General features: G+C 33.2%; 1 protein-coding gene across 1 annotated transcript in view; it reads right to left on the reverse strand.

Moving 5' to 3' along the window:
* The window catches only part of ANTXR2 (ANTXR cell adhesion molecule 2), a 141,148-nt gene that overhangs the window by 96,278 nt on the left and 28,935 nt on the right, over positions 1-15,935 (reverse strand). Inside the window, exons 8-10 of the mRNA XM_081047791.1 lie at positions 7,714-7,774; positions 5,184-5,282; positions 3,228-3,297 (exon numbers count right to left, since the gene is read on the reverse strand). Coding sequence (XP_080903917.1) covers positions 3,228-3,297; positions 5,184-5,282; positions 7,714-7,774 — 230 coding nt within the window. The remainder of the gene's footprint in view (positions 1-3,227; positions 3,298-5,183; positions 5,283-7,713; positions 7,775-15,935) is intronic.

Here is a 15,935-nt window from a genome sequence, read left to right on the forward strand (position 1 = left end):
TAGATATCTTGAATGTTTAAGCATCCACAGAAGTACTCAAGTTAGTTTCAAATTACTAAAATGATTCTCTTAGATTCCGTGGAGAAAATATAATCTTCAGTTTGAACACTAATCCAGACTTTGAAATGGGGCCTTGTATATTTTATTTTCCTTGGCTCTTGGTTCAAGATCAGTATAAAGTGATCCAAAAAACGAATCTATTTATTATCATAAACATATTGCATTGACTACTACTGGACTAGGGAACGTTTGAACTGTTTGCAATCATTTCCTTCATAATAGAGAGATTAGGGGGGAAAAATCAACTGGAAATACTAAAATACTAGTGAAATCACTTGTATATTGGTGATTCAAATAAAAGTCTTCTTCCAAATTGAACATCCTTATTTTAACTAACTATCATTATGGTTTATTGCCATATCAAAGAACATGAGAATATAGACCTTAACAGAACTGATAAACTAATTAAAACACAAATATTTCCAAGTTTTCGGTGTGTCTTATAGCATGTTCCTTTTCCTCTTTAATCTTAATATTTAAAAACTATAGTAATTAGCTAAAATCTCACTTTGGAACTTGTGAGTGTGTGTGTGTGTGTGTGTGTGTGTGCACGCATGTGTAAATTCAATACTCTGAAATTCAAAATAATGACTATGGCTCTGATTATTTAAAAGCTCTAACAGGTGTGAGGTGATATCTTATTGTGGTTCTTATTTGCATTTCTCTGATGATTAGTGATGTTGAGCATCTTTTCATGTGTCTGTGGCCATCTGTATGTCCTCCGTGGAGAAATGTCTATTCAGGTCCTCTGCCCATTTCTTAATTGGATTGTTCGTTTTTTTTTGGTATTGAGTTGTATGAGTTGTTTTATAAATTTTGGATATTAACCCCTTATCAGATGTATCATTGGCATGTATCTTCTCCCATTCAGTAGAATGCCTTTTCATTTTGTTGATAGTTTCTTTTGCTGTGAAAAAAACTTAGTTTGATGTAGTCCCATTTGCTTATTTTATCTTTTGTTTCCCTTGTCTGAGGAGATATATCAGTAAAAACATTACTAAGGATAATGTTAGAGAGTTTACTTCCTACATTTTCTTAAGGAGTTTTATGGTTTCAGATCTTACATTTAAGTCTTTAATCCATTTTGAGTTTATTCTTGTATATAGAGTAAGAAGATGGTCCAGTTTAATTTTTTTGCATGTATCTCCAGTTTTCCCAGCACCATTTATTGAATAGACTGTCATTACCCCAATATATATTCTTGCTTCCTTTGTCATAGATTAAGTGACCTTATAGGCATGGATTTATTTCTGGGCTCTCTATTCTCTATTCTCTATTCTCTATTCTCTATTCTGCTCCATTGATCTATGTGTCTGTTTTTAGGCCAGTACCATTTTGATTACTATGGCCTTGTAGTATAATTTGATATCAGGTATTGTGATACCTCCAGCTTTATTCTTCTTTCTCAGGATTGCCATGGCTATTTGGGGTCTTTTATGGTTCCAATTTTAGAATTATTTGTTCTAGTTCTGTGAAAAATGCCATTTTGCTAGGGATTGCATCAAATCTATGTATTGTTTTGGGCAGTATGGACATTTTAACTATATTAATTCTACGAATCCATGAGCAGTATATGTTTCCATTTATCTGTATACTATTTAATTTCTCTCTTTAATGTCTTACAATTTTCTGAGCACAGGTCTTTGCTTCCTTGGTTAAATGTATTCCTAGGTATTTTTTTTATGTAATTGTATAGTAAATGGGATTGTTTTATTAATTTCTCTTTCTGATAGCTCATTATTGGTGTATAAAAATGCAATTGATTTCTGAATATTAATTGTGTCCTGCTACTTTATTAAATTCATTTATCAGTCCTAATGAAAACCACAATGAGATATCACCTCACTCCTCTCAGCATGGCCATCATCAATCAATCAATAAATCAACAAACAGCAAGTGTTGGCGAGGATATGGAGAAAAGGGAACACTTGTGCACTGTTGGTGGGATTACAAATTGGTGCCGCCACTATGGAAAACAGTATGGAGGTTCCTCAAAAAAGTGAAAATAGAACTACCTTATGACCCAGCAATTCCACTCCTGAGTATCTATCCAAAGAAATCCAAAACACTAATTTAAAAATATATTTGAACCTCTATGTTTACTGCAGTGCTATTCACAATAGCCAACATATGGAAACAACTGAAATGCCCATCAATAGACAACTAGATAAAGAAATTGTAGTACATATATACAATGGAGTATTACTCTGTAATAAAAAAAGAATAAAATCTTATCGTTTGCAACAACATGGAAGGACCTAAAGGTTATTACGCTAAGTGAAATAAGTCAGAATAAGAAAGACAAATACCATATGATCTCACTTATATGTGGAATCTAAAAAACAGAAAAAATGAACAAACAAAACATAAATAGACTTGTAGATACAGAGAACAACTGATGTTGCTAGATGAGAGGGGGGCTAGGGGATGGGTAAGGTGAAGGGATTAGGAAGTACAAATTGGTAGTTACAAAATAGCCATGGGGATGTGAAATACAGTATGGGAAATATACTCAATAATATTGTAAAAATTATGTATGGTGTCAGATGGGTTCTAGAATTATTGGGGGGATCACATCATAAATTATATAAATTCCTAACCACTGACTATACACCTGAAGCTAATATAAAATAATATTGAATGTCAACTATAATTTAAAAGAATATATAGCCATGGGAAGTAAAGTACAGCATAGGGAATATAGTCAATGGTATTGTAATAACTACTATGTACGATGTCAGAGAGGTAGAAGACTTGGTGGCGATATAACTTTGTAAGGGGTGTAAATGTCTAATTACCATGTTGTTTTGTACACCTGAAACTAATAATAAAATAAATAAATAAATAAACAAATAAATAAATAAAAGCTCTAACAATAGTTCTCAACCCCCCCAAAAATATTTATAGAGCCTTTTAATCAATATTCACAATAAAACAGACTTTATCATTTTCAACCTACTAAGAATATAGTTAAAGTACTAACCAGAGTGTTTGCCTAGGGCTTACTATTTCATGTTTAATCTGTACAACAAGATACAATAAAACAATCACTGTATATTTGTCACGGTTTCCTAATAATTTGTAGCTAAAATGTTTTAAAAATATTTTTAATGAAGTACTTACTCTCCAACACAATGTTTTAAAAATATTTTTAATGAAGTACTTACTCTCCAACTTTATGCAGGGTAGGTGCAGGACAAAGCATAGAATTAAGCTGTACACTCACTGGCTTTACACCTGGAAAAAAAAATGCCATTGAATTAATAAAGTGTTTTATGTATCTCAGTTTCATTAATAATACGGAAAGCATGAGGCAATCAGAGTCCAAGTGTAGAACGTTGAATAGATTAGCATGAAAAACCAAAAAGATACTCATCTAAAGAAAGAGGAGAAGGAAAAGAGAATGAAAAATAGAGATTATATGCCTCATTGATATATAGTATCAATAAATCATATATTACAATTTTTTTAACCTTAGACTAAGCCCATATACATTTGTAGATACTATAAAATTTTCATCTACTTCCTCAAGTTTGCAAATATCTCTGATATTTTAAGGATAAATGATGTACATACTTTTATATTTATATATCATTTTATATTTTGTATATAATTTGTATATCATTTTATATTTCAAAATGTAAAAATATTTATATTTTATATTAAAAATTGTATTTTAAAGCAGAATTTTAAAATGATGGGGAAAAGATGAATGTCCAAAGGAGAAGGAATTTATTTCAAGAGTGTTATAAAATAGTTGTGTCTACAACAAAAAGAAACATTTTTTTATAAATCTGAATGTTTAAATTGTCCTTGTAATTTTAATAATATATGAGAAAAATGATCCAGACTATAAATATTCACAAAAGTTACATAATCACATGGGATGGAAATGATGAAAATACAATCTGACTCCAATTATTTGTTTGAGAATTTACTTTATTAAACTTAATCTTATGTAGCTAGGTATAAAATATGTTCATATTATAATCAACTCAAATATGTCATCAAAAGGAGTTAGGTAAAGCTAATGCTCAGATACTGATGCTTACTGAATAAAAAGAACATTATTTTGTCCTCTCCAATTGTGGTACCTACTACGAACAGAATTTGTTACAAATTTTATTGTCTTGCCTTACCAAAATAATGATCTTAATAGAAAAGAGAGGCATTCATTATAACATTTATCACTACTTTATTTCTACAAACACATACCGAACAGTTACTGTGTGTGTAGCCAAAGCTGTGCTAATTGGAGTGTTTAGTACCATCAGATAAACAGCAAAAACTGTAGATGAACCTCTCAAAAAATAACTACCAGACTTCACAGAGTTTCAGCATCTGCCTTATGGTATGAAATTTTAGAAGACTCTATAATCATCAATGAGGAAAATAATGTCTTAATAGAAACCCAAAATGCTCAGAATACTAAGATCATGTAAGAGGAGTTTTTCTCAGAATATAGATAAAAATATACTCATCTGCTTTTTTGAAATCCTAGCTAGGCAAAATAGAACCTAATTCCATAAATACAATAACTATCAACAAACTGTGCTGGGTGGGCAGTGGAGATATAAAATAGCTGTAAGACAAAAAGCCTGTCTCAAAAAGTTGACTGACAAATTACTGGGAAAACAGATAAAGAAAACAAGTGACAATAAAATAAGGCAGTAAGTAGTAGAGTCATCCAAGTTAGTTAGATTTTCAGGCAAGAGTGACAAGTAATAAATCTGTAGACAGAGGCAATTAAATCAGGCGGTTGATACAGTCCATACAAAGTGTAGTCAGGAAAACTGGGTTCAACTCTCAGCTCTGCCCATTATTAACTGTGTCACCACAGGCAAGTTATTTGACTCGTTTACCCACAAGATCATCCTCTTTATAAAGAGGCTACTCAGGATGGGGTCCAGCATTTATAAAGTTATAAACAAATATTGTCATCATTAAATAGCTATTAAATAATTCTTATTACTACTTGTATTATCATTGGACTTTGCTTCTTTTTTCTTTGGTTAAAAAAATATAGGACAGCTGGTTTCAGTTGAGGAAGACAGGAAAATACTTGAGGAAGAGAGGAAAACATTTGCAGGTATTAAAGCAACATTGACATGATGTGGACCTACTCTTTGTGTATGTTTCATTTACTGTGTAAGTACACAGAACACTGCCATTCCGACTGCCCAGGTTGAATCCTCTTCCATTCAAAACAATTTGAAATTCCTCTAGAAGTAAAAGAAAAAACAAACATTTTAATCACTGCTTTACAAAAAAACAAAACAAACAAACGAAAATAAACTACATAACTTGAAAGTATCAAGGTGCATAGAATGAATTTCTTCATACTGTTAGCCAACTAATAACAAAGAAGACGTGGTTCTATTTCCAACTCTACTTGCTTTCTTAGATCCTTAAAGGAAAGACAGTGAAGATACCATTCACTGCCACATAGGGAGGCATTTTATTTTTTAAACAAAATGTTTCCCAGTAGTGACCAAGATATTGGAATTGAAGCATACCAGTCATTCCCAGACATATACCATACCAACTTCCCCAAATTCTATCCTTAGGAAAGTATCATCAGAAAAGAAACCTTTTTGTGTTTCTCTACTTTCAGGAATTGAGGTATGGGAACGCGAAAAAAATTATTTTTGTGCTTTGGTTCTTGGAACAGTCATGTGTTGTATTTTCTTTAATCTATGACACTCCATACAGAGTTCTTCTCAAATAACTTCTGCATATTACTAATCCCAGTTTCATTTTCTGTTGCTTACAAATTTATAACTCGTCAGAGGTGATGAATTTTGGATTATTCATAATCTATAGCCAGTCACTAAAGAAAGTTGATTTAACTTATTGTACTCTATCTATATAGTAGGAGCAGCTACTAAATATTAGAGAGTGAAATACGCTAGAAGTTAACTGATCAAATATTTTGATAGGCAAATAAATATTTGCTGCTTACCTGCAAGATGGTATATTAACTGTTTTAACAGTGATTGACTCTCAATCTTCTCAAACACCCTTTATCTAACACAATTTAACACATATGTAGTAGTTAACTATAGAAGAAAATACTGCCATGCTGTCCATTGAGTGTGTTACCGTATTTCCCCGAAACTAAGACCTAGCCAGACAATCAGCTCTAATGCATCCTTTGGAGCAAAAATTAATATAAGACCAGTCTTATTTTACTATAATATAAGACCTGGTATGATATGATATGATATGATATGATATGATATGATATGATATGATATGATATGATACCAGTATAATATAATATAATATAACATAATATATATAATATAATATAATATATAGTATAATATAATACCTGGTCATATTTTACTATAAGACAGGGTATAATATCATATCATATCATACAGTACCGGGTATAATATAATATAATATGTAATGTAATATAATGAATATAATTAATATAACTAATATAATATAACTAATATAATATAATATAATACCAGGTCTTATATTAATTTTTGCTCCAAAACACGCATTACAGCTGATTGTCTGGCTAAGTCTTATTTTCGGGGAAATGTGGTATAAAAGGAACTTTACTTGTAAGTTAAAATAAAATGCAGGTAAAAGTTTAAATATAACATAGTAGAAAAGAATAAGAACATGAGCTTTAGAATCAGACAGACAATTCCTAATAGAACAATTCCCAATAGAACAATTCCTAATATCAAACACTGAACCGATTGCTGCCTCAGTTTCCCCATCTGTGAACCACGGATTATAAAACTGCTGGGATGTTCAAATGCACTATTTCTCTTAAACATCTCAGTCATCATTAATTATAGAGACTAAAAGAAGCAGAACTAATACCATGTCCTACAGCTGGAAGGCTCTGTGGTAAATAACACAGCGTATTTCCTCCCTCACCAGACCCAATATTTTTCCTTTTCTAAATAAATTCAGGTTAAAATGAATTCCAGGTCGGGCTTGAAGACAAAATAGAATATGCCAAATAGAATCACATTCTCTTAAGGTAAGGATGTCTTTGAAGTGTTAAAACCTGAGTGAGTTCTTAGCACCAGCTGATGAAGCCACCTGCTTCCTTCCTGCCATTCAGCCATAAGTCACTTCCTTATGTGCCCTGAACCAGCTGATTCTGCACTTGGGCCAGTTCATCAAAGTCTACATGGAGCTCACAGTCTACAATGAAAGTCTATAGTAAAATACGACTAGGTATTTTATATTATATTATATTATATTATATTATATTATATTATATTATATTATATTATAATTATATTAATTATATTATATTATATATTATATTGGGTCATGGAGCTCCAAGTCTACATATACATGACTGTATAATCAGATAAACGAAAAAATTTCATATTTTATTTTATTTGTCATGGGAAAGGTCTCAAACATGAACTAAATATACAGAAGATTCTAAAAGCCTGTCACACAATATGTTCATTATTTAAAATAACACTCCAATCTTAAAAATTTGAATTTAAAATAGAAATATTTCAAGGAATTATTTAAAAATTCTTACAGAAAAAGATGCCAAAAAAGTTAATTTTGCTATTCTCTTTCCAACATGAGTTTCAAATCATATAATTTAACGAGGAAAAAGTACATTTTCTTACATGGTATTTTTAAATTCTAACCACTTACCCCCCACACAGACACTTGAGGGCTGCAATTCCAGGATTTCAGTGCATGACTGAGCGAGTATCTAAAAAGGAAATAAAAAAGATCAAGACAGGGACGTAAATTGTAACATGTGAAGTAAATTATAAGATTACTAATAACCTTGAGGTCCTCCCCTTAACTTCAATAGATGGCAGAGAAAATCTATTAACTATCACATATATAGCGACCAAGCTGTTAGAAAATTTCTGTGTTGTCTTTCAGTATATATTCTAAGACTACATTCTGTAGGAATGCTTATTTGGTTAAAGTAAATACAGATAAGCACAGATAAAGTAGGTGTTCCCTCCAAGTCCAATAGCCTTGGATACAAAACGATAACTAAAATTTCCTGAGAGCCATAAAATCAACTTTTCCCATCAGGCAAAAACAAGATAGCATATCAGCCTTCCTGTTTACTTATTCTAATTTAATATTTTCTTGTAAGAGGTTCAATACAATACCAATAAATAAACATTTCTTTACTTGACTGGGGTATTTCCATTCACTTTCTCAGCCTCAATTCCCATGGATGCGAATACTCCTCATTCCCATCAGACATTACACTTGCAGAACACAGGCTCCTTTTCTGAGCCAAATATTATTCTCAAAAACACAGATTCTTTACTCCTGCATTCCCACAGCACAGAAATAGAATGGCTCTTCTTAGCTTGTTCTGAGAAACAGAAACCACCAAACAAGGCACAAGGCTACAAGTGAAAAACAACAATGATGAAATAAGCTGGTTTTTAAGGACATGACAATCCTGCCTTTATTTTTGGAACTGCTCTGCATGACATTATCAAATTCAGACAAATTCCAGATGATCTTTGAAAGACATTCCTTTCTTGACAGAAGCTGAAGACGGATGATGTACAGTGTTTTCTAGCATCTCCTGCTCATAACTAGAAGAGGAAGGAAGGACTGTAGCAGGAAATAATGCTTTTGGTGCTTTCTTTAATATCAGTGAAAATATAAATAGTCAGACTCTGAAAATCAGCTGGGTCAAATCAGGGAATTTTTATTGCTGAATATGCATCATGGAATGGGTTTTCAGATTGTTTCACAGTGAATCTACTTTTCACACTGTGACTGAAGCTTTGGTGATTAGGAAACAAATATAGTAAAAATTGTATCTGAGAAATTCTGGATAAGGTCTATTTAAATTCAGAAATGACCAAAGAGATTGCACAGGCACCCAAAAACCTGTCAGTACCCAAATATTTGCTCTGGGTCTGCTATTTGATCTCTTACAATCAACACTCACTCTTTCAAAGAGTGAGTACCATGGTTCAATTAAGAATTGAAGACTATTGTCAAAGGTTAATGTGCCCTCTTGGAGGGAAAGTATTTCAAATCACTAACATCTTTAAACATTTTGACATAATTCAGATAACAAGACTATAAAGGGAACAGAATAGAAAAGCTTTGCTAAAGGAATACAGAGCTAAAAAGTTTCCAACTAACAAAACGGGGAGGGGAGGGTATTATAACTTCAACTTTGGTTGATCTGAGATAAAAGTGAGAACAGTTGAGCTACTAAAATGGAAGTTCAAAGGAAAACACAAAGCCCCCAAATCTATTTTGTCTGCTAGCGATTCTGAAGAAATTTATTTTAAAATAGATTCTATTAAGGCGAGGGACTGCATCGTTAAGTTTACAAGCTCTTTATTAGTTTTTAGCCACGCCTCTGTTAGCATCATTGGAAAACATTTCAAGCATCAAGGGAAAGTATAAGAGAGGTTTAAAGACTGAATCTATTGGAATTAGAAATCATTTTTTAAAAATTCCTTAGAACAAGGTAAATCAAGAAATTACAAAGAGATTTTCTAAAGGCCATATCAAAGAACATGCATCCCAGAATGACCTGTGTGAACTAAAATTATGTTGGTTTTCTCTCTCATACTAATATTGGCCATAATTTAATCAAGTCTCATAATATTTGAGACCAATGTGTGTATATTGATTTCTATTTTAATTTGATGTACTCTACCAAAACATTTTTAAAATGATAGTTCCAATAGCAAGATCAAATGAGCAATTCTTATGGATCTCTCAAGACTGGAGTAATAAACACCTTCAAGGACTACTGATGATTTTACATCTCTGTAGCCAAAGCCTGTTAATCCCCTCTAAGGTATTTTGATTTTAAAGAAAAAGTTAAGGGTCATTAGGCAATTTATGTTGCACTCAAGTCTGAGATTTTAAAAGTCAATTTACATTACTCAAAGATTAAGAATAACTAAAGGTTGGTTATATCTTGCAGTAACTTGTATAATATACATTTATACATAAGAATACATTTACATTTGTTTAATATTTGTACTTAATTATTTTAATAAAATGAGTTTTCATAGAAATGATAGTATTGAACTGAGAAGTGATTCAGGTAACACATTCATTGAAAGGCAAGCAGTTTAGACCATGAGTCATAAAAGTGGCATCACCATCTGATGAAAAGCAGCTGAATTCCCCACAGACAATTACCTGCCCTTCTCTAAAATGTATTTTAATTTTTTAAATTTCTTTGAACCATACATCATATTATTTGAGTACATGAATCACCTCCTCTATTAAAAGACAAACTCTCTGAGTATAGAAAAACAACGCTTTCAGAACCCACCCATTGTTTTTATACATGCAGCACAACCAACAAATGCATAGGTAACTGTTGCCTTACAGCTGCCAAAATGGTTGTTCCCCAGCGCAGATCCTGTGGCACCAAAGGAAGTGTCTCCACTGAGCAGAGACCCGATGGAATGATGTCAGTCATCCCCCCTCTTATCAGATGGTTTCTAAATAATGACTTCATCTCACGGGATTGTGTGCGTGTGAAGGCACAGTATGTGTTGGAGCACAAGGGGGACAATTAGGGGAAACAGCCAGCAGGCACAGAAATCACAGACCATGGAAAAAACAATTTTACTTCCTCATATGTCCATGAATGAAAGCTATGCGGTTGGCCTGATTTGGGGCTCAGTCCTTGAGACTTGAGTCCCTTGGCCCCCCTTGCACTCTATTCTTGGCTCCTGTCTTTCTTAACTCTGTGCCGCCCTTCTTGCTTCCCATAGCGCTTGTGCAGGACACGACAGGTAACAGATTGAATGCATGAATTAATGAGAATATTAAGAAAGGAAGCAAAACAACAATCATATTAGGATTAAGACAAGGCAGAAGAAAGTCGATTTACAGGAAAAAGCACCTAATCCTTCAATAAATTCTGAATGTTAGAAATCCAGACCCACAATTTGAAACTAAGTTCACCCAAACCATTTCCAAATGAAAAATAACCAGAGAGAGAAAGAGAATGTTGTCGGGAGAGAAGAGAAAGAAGAAAGTGTAAGAAAATTTAGATAATAATATTTTTTCTAATTTGAGTTTTTCGATCTAGAATTTACCATGTTCTTCTATTAAAACAACAATTAGAAGTCGAAGTAATTTAATGTTTGTACGCAAAAAGTTTATATAATTAAATTTTTAAACAATCAGTTCTATAAATACAAAATAGTTCATAATCCATTCTCATCAAATAATTGCACAAGTTCAAATGTTGAAGATATCAAAATGAGTCTATTATATTAAAATTGTCATCACTAAATGACAACTGACAGAGAGGGACAAATATTTTAAACACTTTCGTTAATTTTTACCAAATTAAATACTGTTATTGATTGTTGGAACATTGGATCAGGTGCCCCATCTATGATAACTGATACATTATCTTTCATACTCTGTACTTCCATCATTAGTACAACAGAAGATCTTGTAAGGATGTTTCTTCAAATATGTGTTGCCATCTGTCTTCATTAGATCTCAATAGTTTCCACTAAATAATTTCCACTAAAGGTCAGCTTTAGTTGACTTCAGAGAGAGCTAATAGAACCATAGACTAAATTTAAAGACAAGTCAAATGCTATTAATGAAACTAGGGCACTTTAAGTCATGTACACTCTAGATGCAAAAGAGCATCATTGGAGATTTTGGAATACATATATACGAGGGTGCCAAAAAAATGTATACACATTTCAAGAAAGGAAAACTGTATTAAAATTGTAATATCGTGTTTCCCCGAAAATAAGACCTGACCAGAAAATAAGCCATAGCATGATCTTTCAGAATGACATTAGCTGAACATGAGCCCTAATGCGTCTTTTGGAGCAAACCTTAACATAAGACCCCGTCTTATTTTGGGGGAAACACGGTACTCAATATATACTGATAATAAAAGATGAATACAAGTCACGTTTGACTTCTGCAATTACAAGAGGTGCTCAAAGTGGTTACCATCAGCATCCAGACACTTCTGATTATGGCGAACTACAGGTTGAGCAACATTGACCAAAGTGTCCACTTGTACATATATTTTTTGGCACCCCCGGTATATAAATTGTCAAAGAACTTGATGCTCACCATGAAAAAAGTATACTATTGAAATATCTGTTCACACAAAATTATCAGTTCACACAAAAAGTGATATTAGGGGCAGTGAGATGGCTCGGTTGGTTGGAGCGTGAGCTCTTAACAACAAGGTTGCCAGTTCAATTCCCACATAGGGTGGTGGGCTGCACCCCTGCAACTAAGATTGAAAATGGCAACTGAACTTGGAGCTGAGCTGTGCCCTCCACAACTAGATGGAAGGACAACGACTTGGAGCTGATGGGCCCTGGAGAAACACACTGTTCCCCAATATTCCCCAATAAAAACATTTTAAAAAGTGACATTAGTATTAAGGAATATTTAAAATGCAAATAATATGTACATTATTCCTAATCCTTATTTTTAAATCCTCAAATATTAATATGGATGATAAAAGTCAAACTTTCTAAATTTAGTACAAATATCAGTAGTCACAAATTCAAATGAATTTCCAACGAAGGTAATAATAATTACCATTTGTTGGGCACTTATTATGTTCCAGGGACTGTGCTAAGCACTTTATCTGAATTTCTTCAGTTAATTCTCCCAAGTCTTATAAATACATAGTTTTTATACCCGTTTTATAGATAAGGCAACAGGGGCTTACAGAGATTTTTAAAAGTTGTCCTAGAACAACTAAATTTTAAATAGTAGAGCCAGATCTCTTCAGGTTTGATTGAGTCCAAAGCCCATTCTTATAACCATTGCACTCTCCTAGCCTCCATACTTTTGATGGTCTAACCATTATAAATCCTAATATCTAACTAACTATTGAAATGTATCTGCCTGTTTTGCCTGGACTCCCTTTATGCTATCAAAAACAATCTACAATCTAGCTTATTTCTTCTCTTCGAAAGTATGTCACTAACCTTGGACTTTTATTTGCTGGGGATTTTAGAGGTTTGTTTTAAAATTCCCAATACCACAACTTTGAATAAATTAAAATTTTAGATCATCCTATGAATTAGTAGTATGTGGGATACACAAATGCATAGGGCCCTCTCTCTTTTTATTTATTTTTTCTCTATTGTATTACTTTATTACTGCTTTCTATCTCAAAGCTATTTTATACAAATGAAACATTTATACGTTTTACTTCTCAGCATCACCCAGAACCTAAAAGACAAGAGAGGCCATAATAGAACCACAGGCTACCAGAGGTCCAAACTCTTATTTGGGGACACAGCAAGCACGTGGACAACTAATGTCAAACTGTGTTTAGAAAAACTAATTTGGTATTAGATCTTAGAACACATTTTTTTTTCCATAAAAGTAATGAATTTCATTAAAGTGGCATTTATGTCTCATAGTTCAAAAACTGTAGAATTTCCCTGAGTCCTGGGGACAGAAAAGACATTTAGAACTAGGAGGCAGAAGTTTGGGGTTTTTTATTTTGTTTGGTTTTACTCTGGGTTTTTTTCTGGATGTGAAACTGACCTTAGCAAATTTTTAACAGAGAATAAATTAGTCTTTGTTGCTCCCCACACCCCTGTCTCACAGGGGTACTCCTTTACTAAACACAATCACTACCCAGGTTTACCCTACCTCCTAAAATAGTCCATTTCAATGTAGCCATTTGCATTTCATGAATTCATTCATACTAATATGTGAATGTGAATGTGATCCTTCCAAGAGCCTAGATAGAATTATACCTAGGAAAACTCAAAAGGATGTTTTTAGCCATGGAAATTCAGGCAGCATAACCATTAGTAAAGCAAGCTATGCAAGCAGCATGAGGAAACATGTTTTCTAAAATGGAATGCCAACATTGGAAAATGAGGCCTGCCTACACGTATTCCCGAAGGAGGCCTGTTCTCTATTCTTCTTTTTCTTAGTTTCTTTCCCTCCTACATTTGTGAAACACAGGGTCTTTAAACCTTTTTTAACCTATAGTTGCACCCACAGGGCACAGGTTGGATAGGAGATAAAGGCGTGAACTTCCAAGAGTCTAGACAGAGTAGCGGTTGGTATATACGAGACCATCTGCAAAATTTGTATTTATAATCCAGTGAAAATCTATGATAGAAAAGATGTTAAAGTACATGGAATTCTTTTTTTATAAATTAAAATCTATTAAGGTGACAACGGTTAGTAAAATTACATGATTTCAAGTGATGTATTCTGTGATACATCATCTATATCTCACATTGTGTGTTCACCACCCAGAGTCAGTTCTCCTTCCATCATCACATAGTTGACCCCGTTTACCATCTTCTACCACTACCTTCCCCCGTTCCCTCTGGTAACTGGAATTCAAATTCTGGTACTTTGTGTAAAAATTCTACATTCCAACATGTTGTCCCAAACTGTGAATAAAATACGTAAAGATGTTTTTAAATATAGTCTCTATAATGACAGTCACTATCCTCTCGTCAAAACTTTGTGTCCTATTTAAAATGTATTGATCTTGAATGTCGCCTTCACAATGTGTGATTAAAGAGTCAACGAAATTTTAACAGTTATATACAATGTCAGAGGGGTAATAGACTGGGGGAGAGGGGTTATCACTTTGTGAGGGGTGTAAATGTCTAACTAGTACATTATTTTGTATACCTGAAACTAATTATAAAAAAAGCCTACCATATATGAATGTAAGAAAGTTAAAATCCAGATAGTTCCCATCTTCCAAGTTGTTTGGTGGAACAATGTCATTTCAGGTGGAACAATGTCATTCACCTTAACAAATTTTAATTACTTATTTTCTGTTGCTTCTAATTGGTTGTATACAATTTTGATACATTATTTGTACACTTCAGATAATCAGAATAGTAAACACTGTAAACACCAATTTCATGGAATTTCTCTATTTGGTAATGTTGGTGTAGAATAAGGTAAGGTTGTTAATGCCTCCCTCTGAGTTAGTTTCTGGTTAGCAGTTAAGACCAGATGCAGCCTTGGGAGTCAGCTCTAACCATACTGCCTTCTGACCCGCCCTGAGATTACAGATGTTTGGCAGGAGATAAAAGTAGATCCCACTGTGTTGTCCCTTCTCTGATGCCCAACTTGAATGAAGTATCAGAATGATGTTTCACTCTAGACACCAGGCGTGTTTCAAATTAATTTGGATTGAGTCTACATCTGGTGTCATGTGGTCACATTGCAGGATTTCACTGTGGGCCAAATTTGCATACTAGGTAACAAGTGGCAGACATGCATTCTGGAGCCAGAGTTGGCAAGGTTTTGGGAGTGGGGTGGGGTTGTTCAGGAGGAGGGGACCATAGCTCAGTCAGAGATACAAGTCTTCCAAGAACCCCACTGGTTACAAAGCGATTTCTTATCTTGTTTGTCTGTAGGATTATAATTGGATCTTTATACCGACTGAGCCAGATGCAGGAAAAATTTTTTAAAGCAAAAGAAACAATAAAATGAAAACCCATAAATTTAAGCTTTATATCTTATTTGAAGAAAGGGGCTAATTTAGATAGGACATGTAATAAGAGAAAAAGGATATTAACTCCTTTTGAATGATTTCCTTTCTGATCTCATTTTTTAAGGTCAATTCTAATAATAAGGATTTTCCCCTCAAAATAGATTATTTCCTTATATTTAAATTCAATGATACCCTAACATCTCCAACGTTTTCAACATTGTATTAAAAATTCAAAATATTCATCATAGCAATAATTTTCTAACACCGACTTTGGGTGTTTAATATAACCTACAACAGAACATTACAGATAATTTACAAGCACCCTAGGTGTGTTCTTAACAGATATAAACTGCTAATTTCCATGACATATAGCATGTCAGAAAATATCAGTAAGGATAATAAGGTCTAAAACGCAAGCATT

Source organism: Rhinolophus hipposideros (assembly GCF_964194185.1).
Source record: "Rhinolophus hipposideros genome assembly, chromosome: 1".
NCBI lineage: Eukaryota > Metazoa > Chordata > Mammalia > Chiroptera > Rhinolophidae > Rhinolophus > Rhinolophus hipposideros.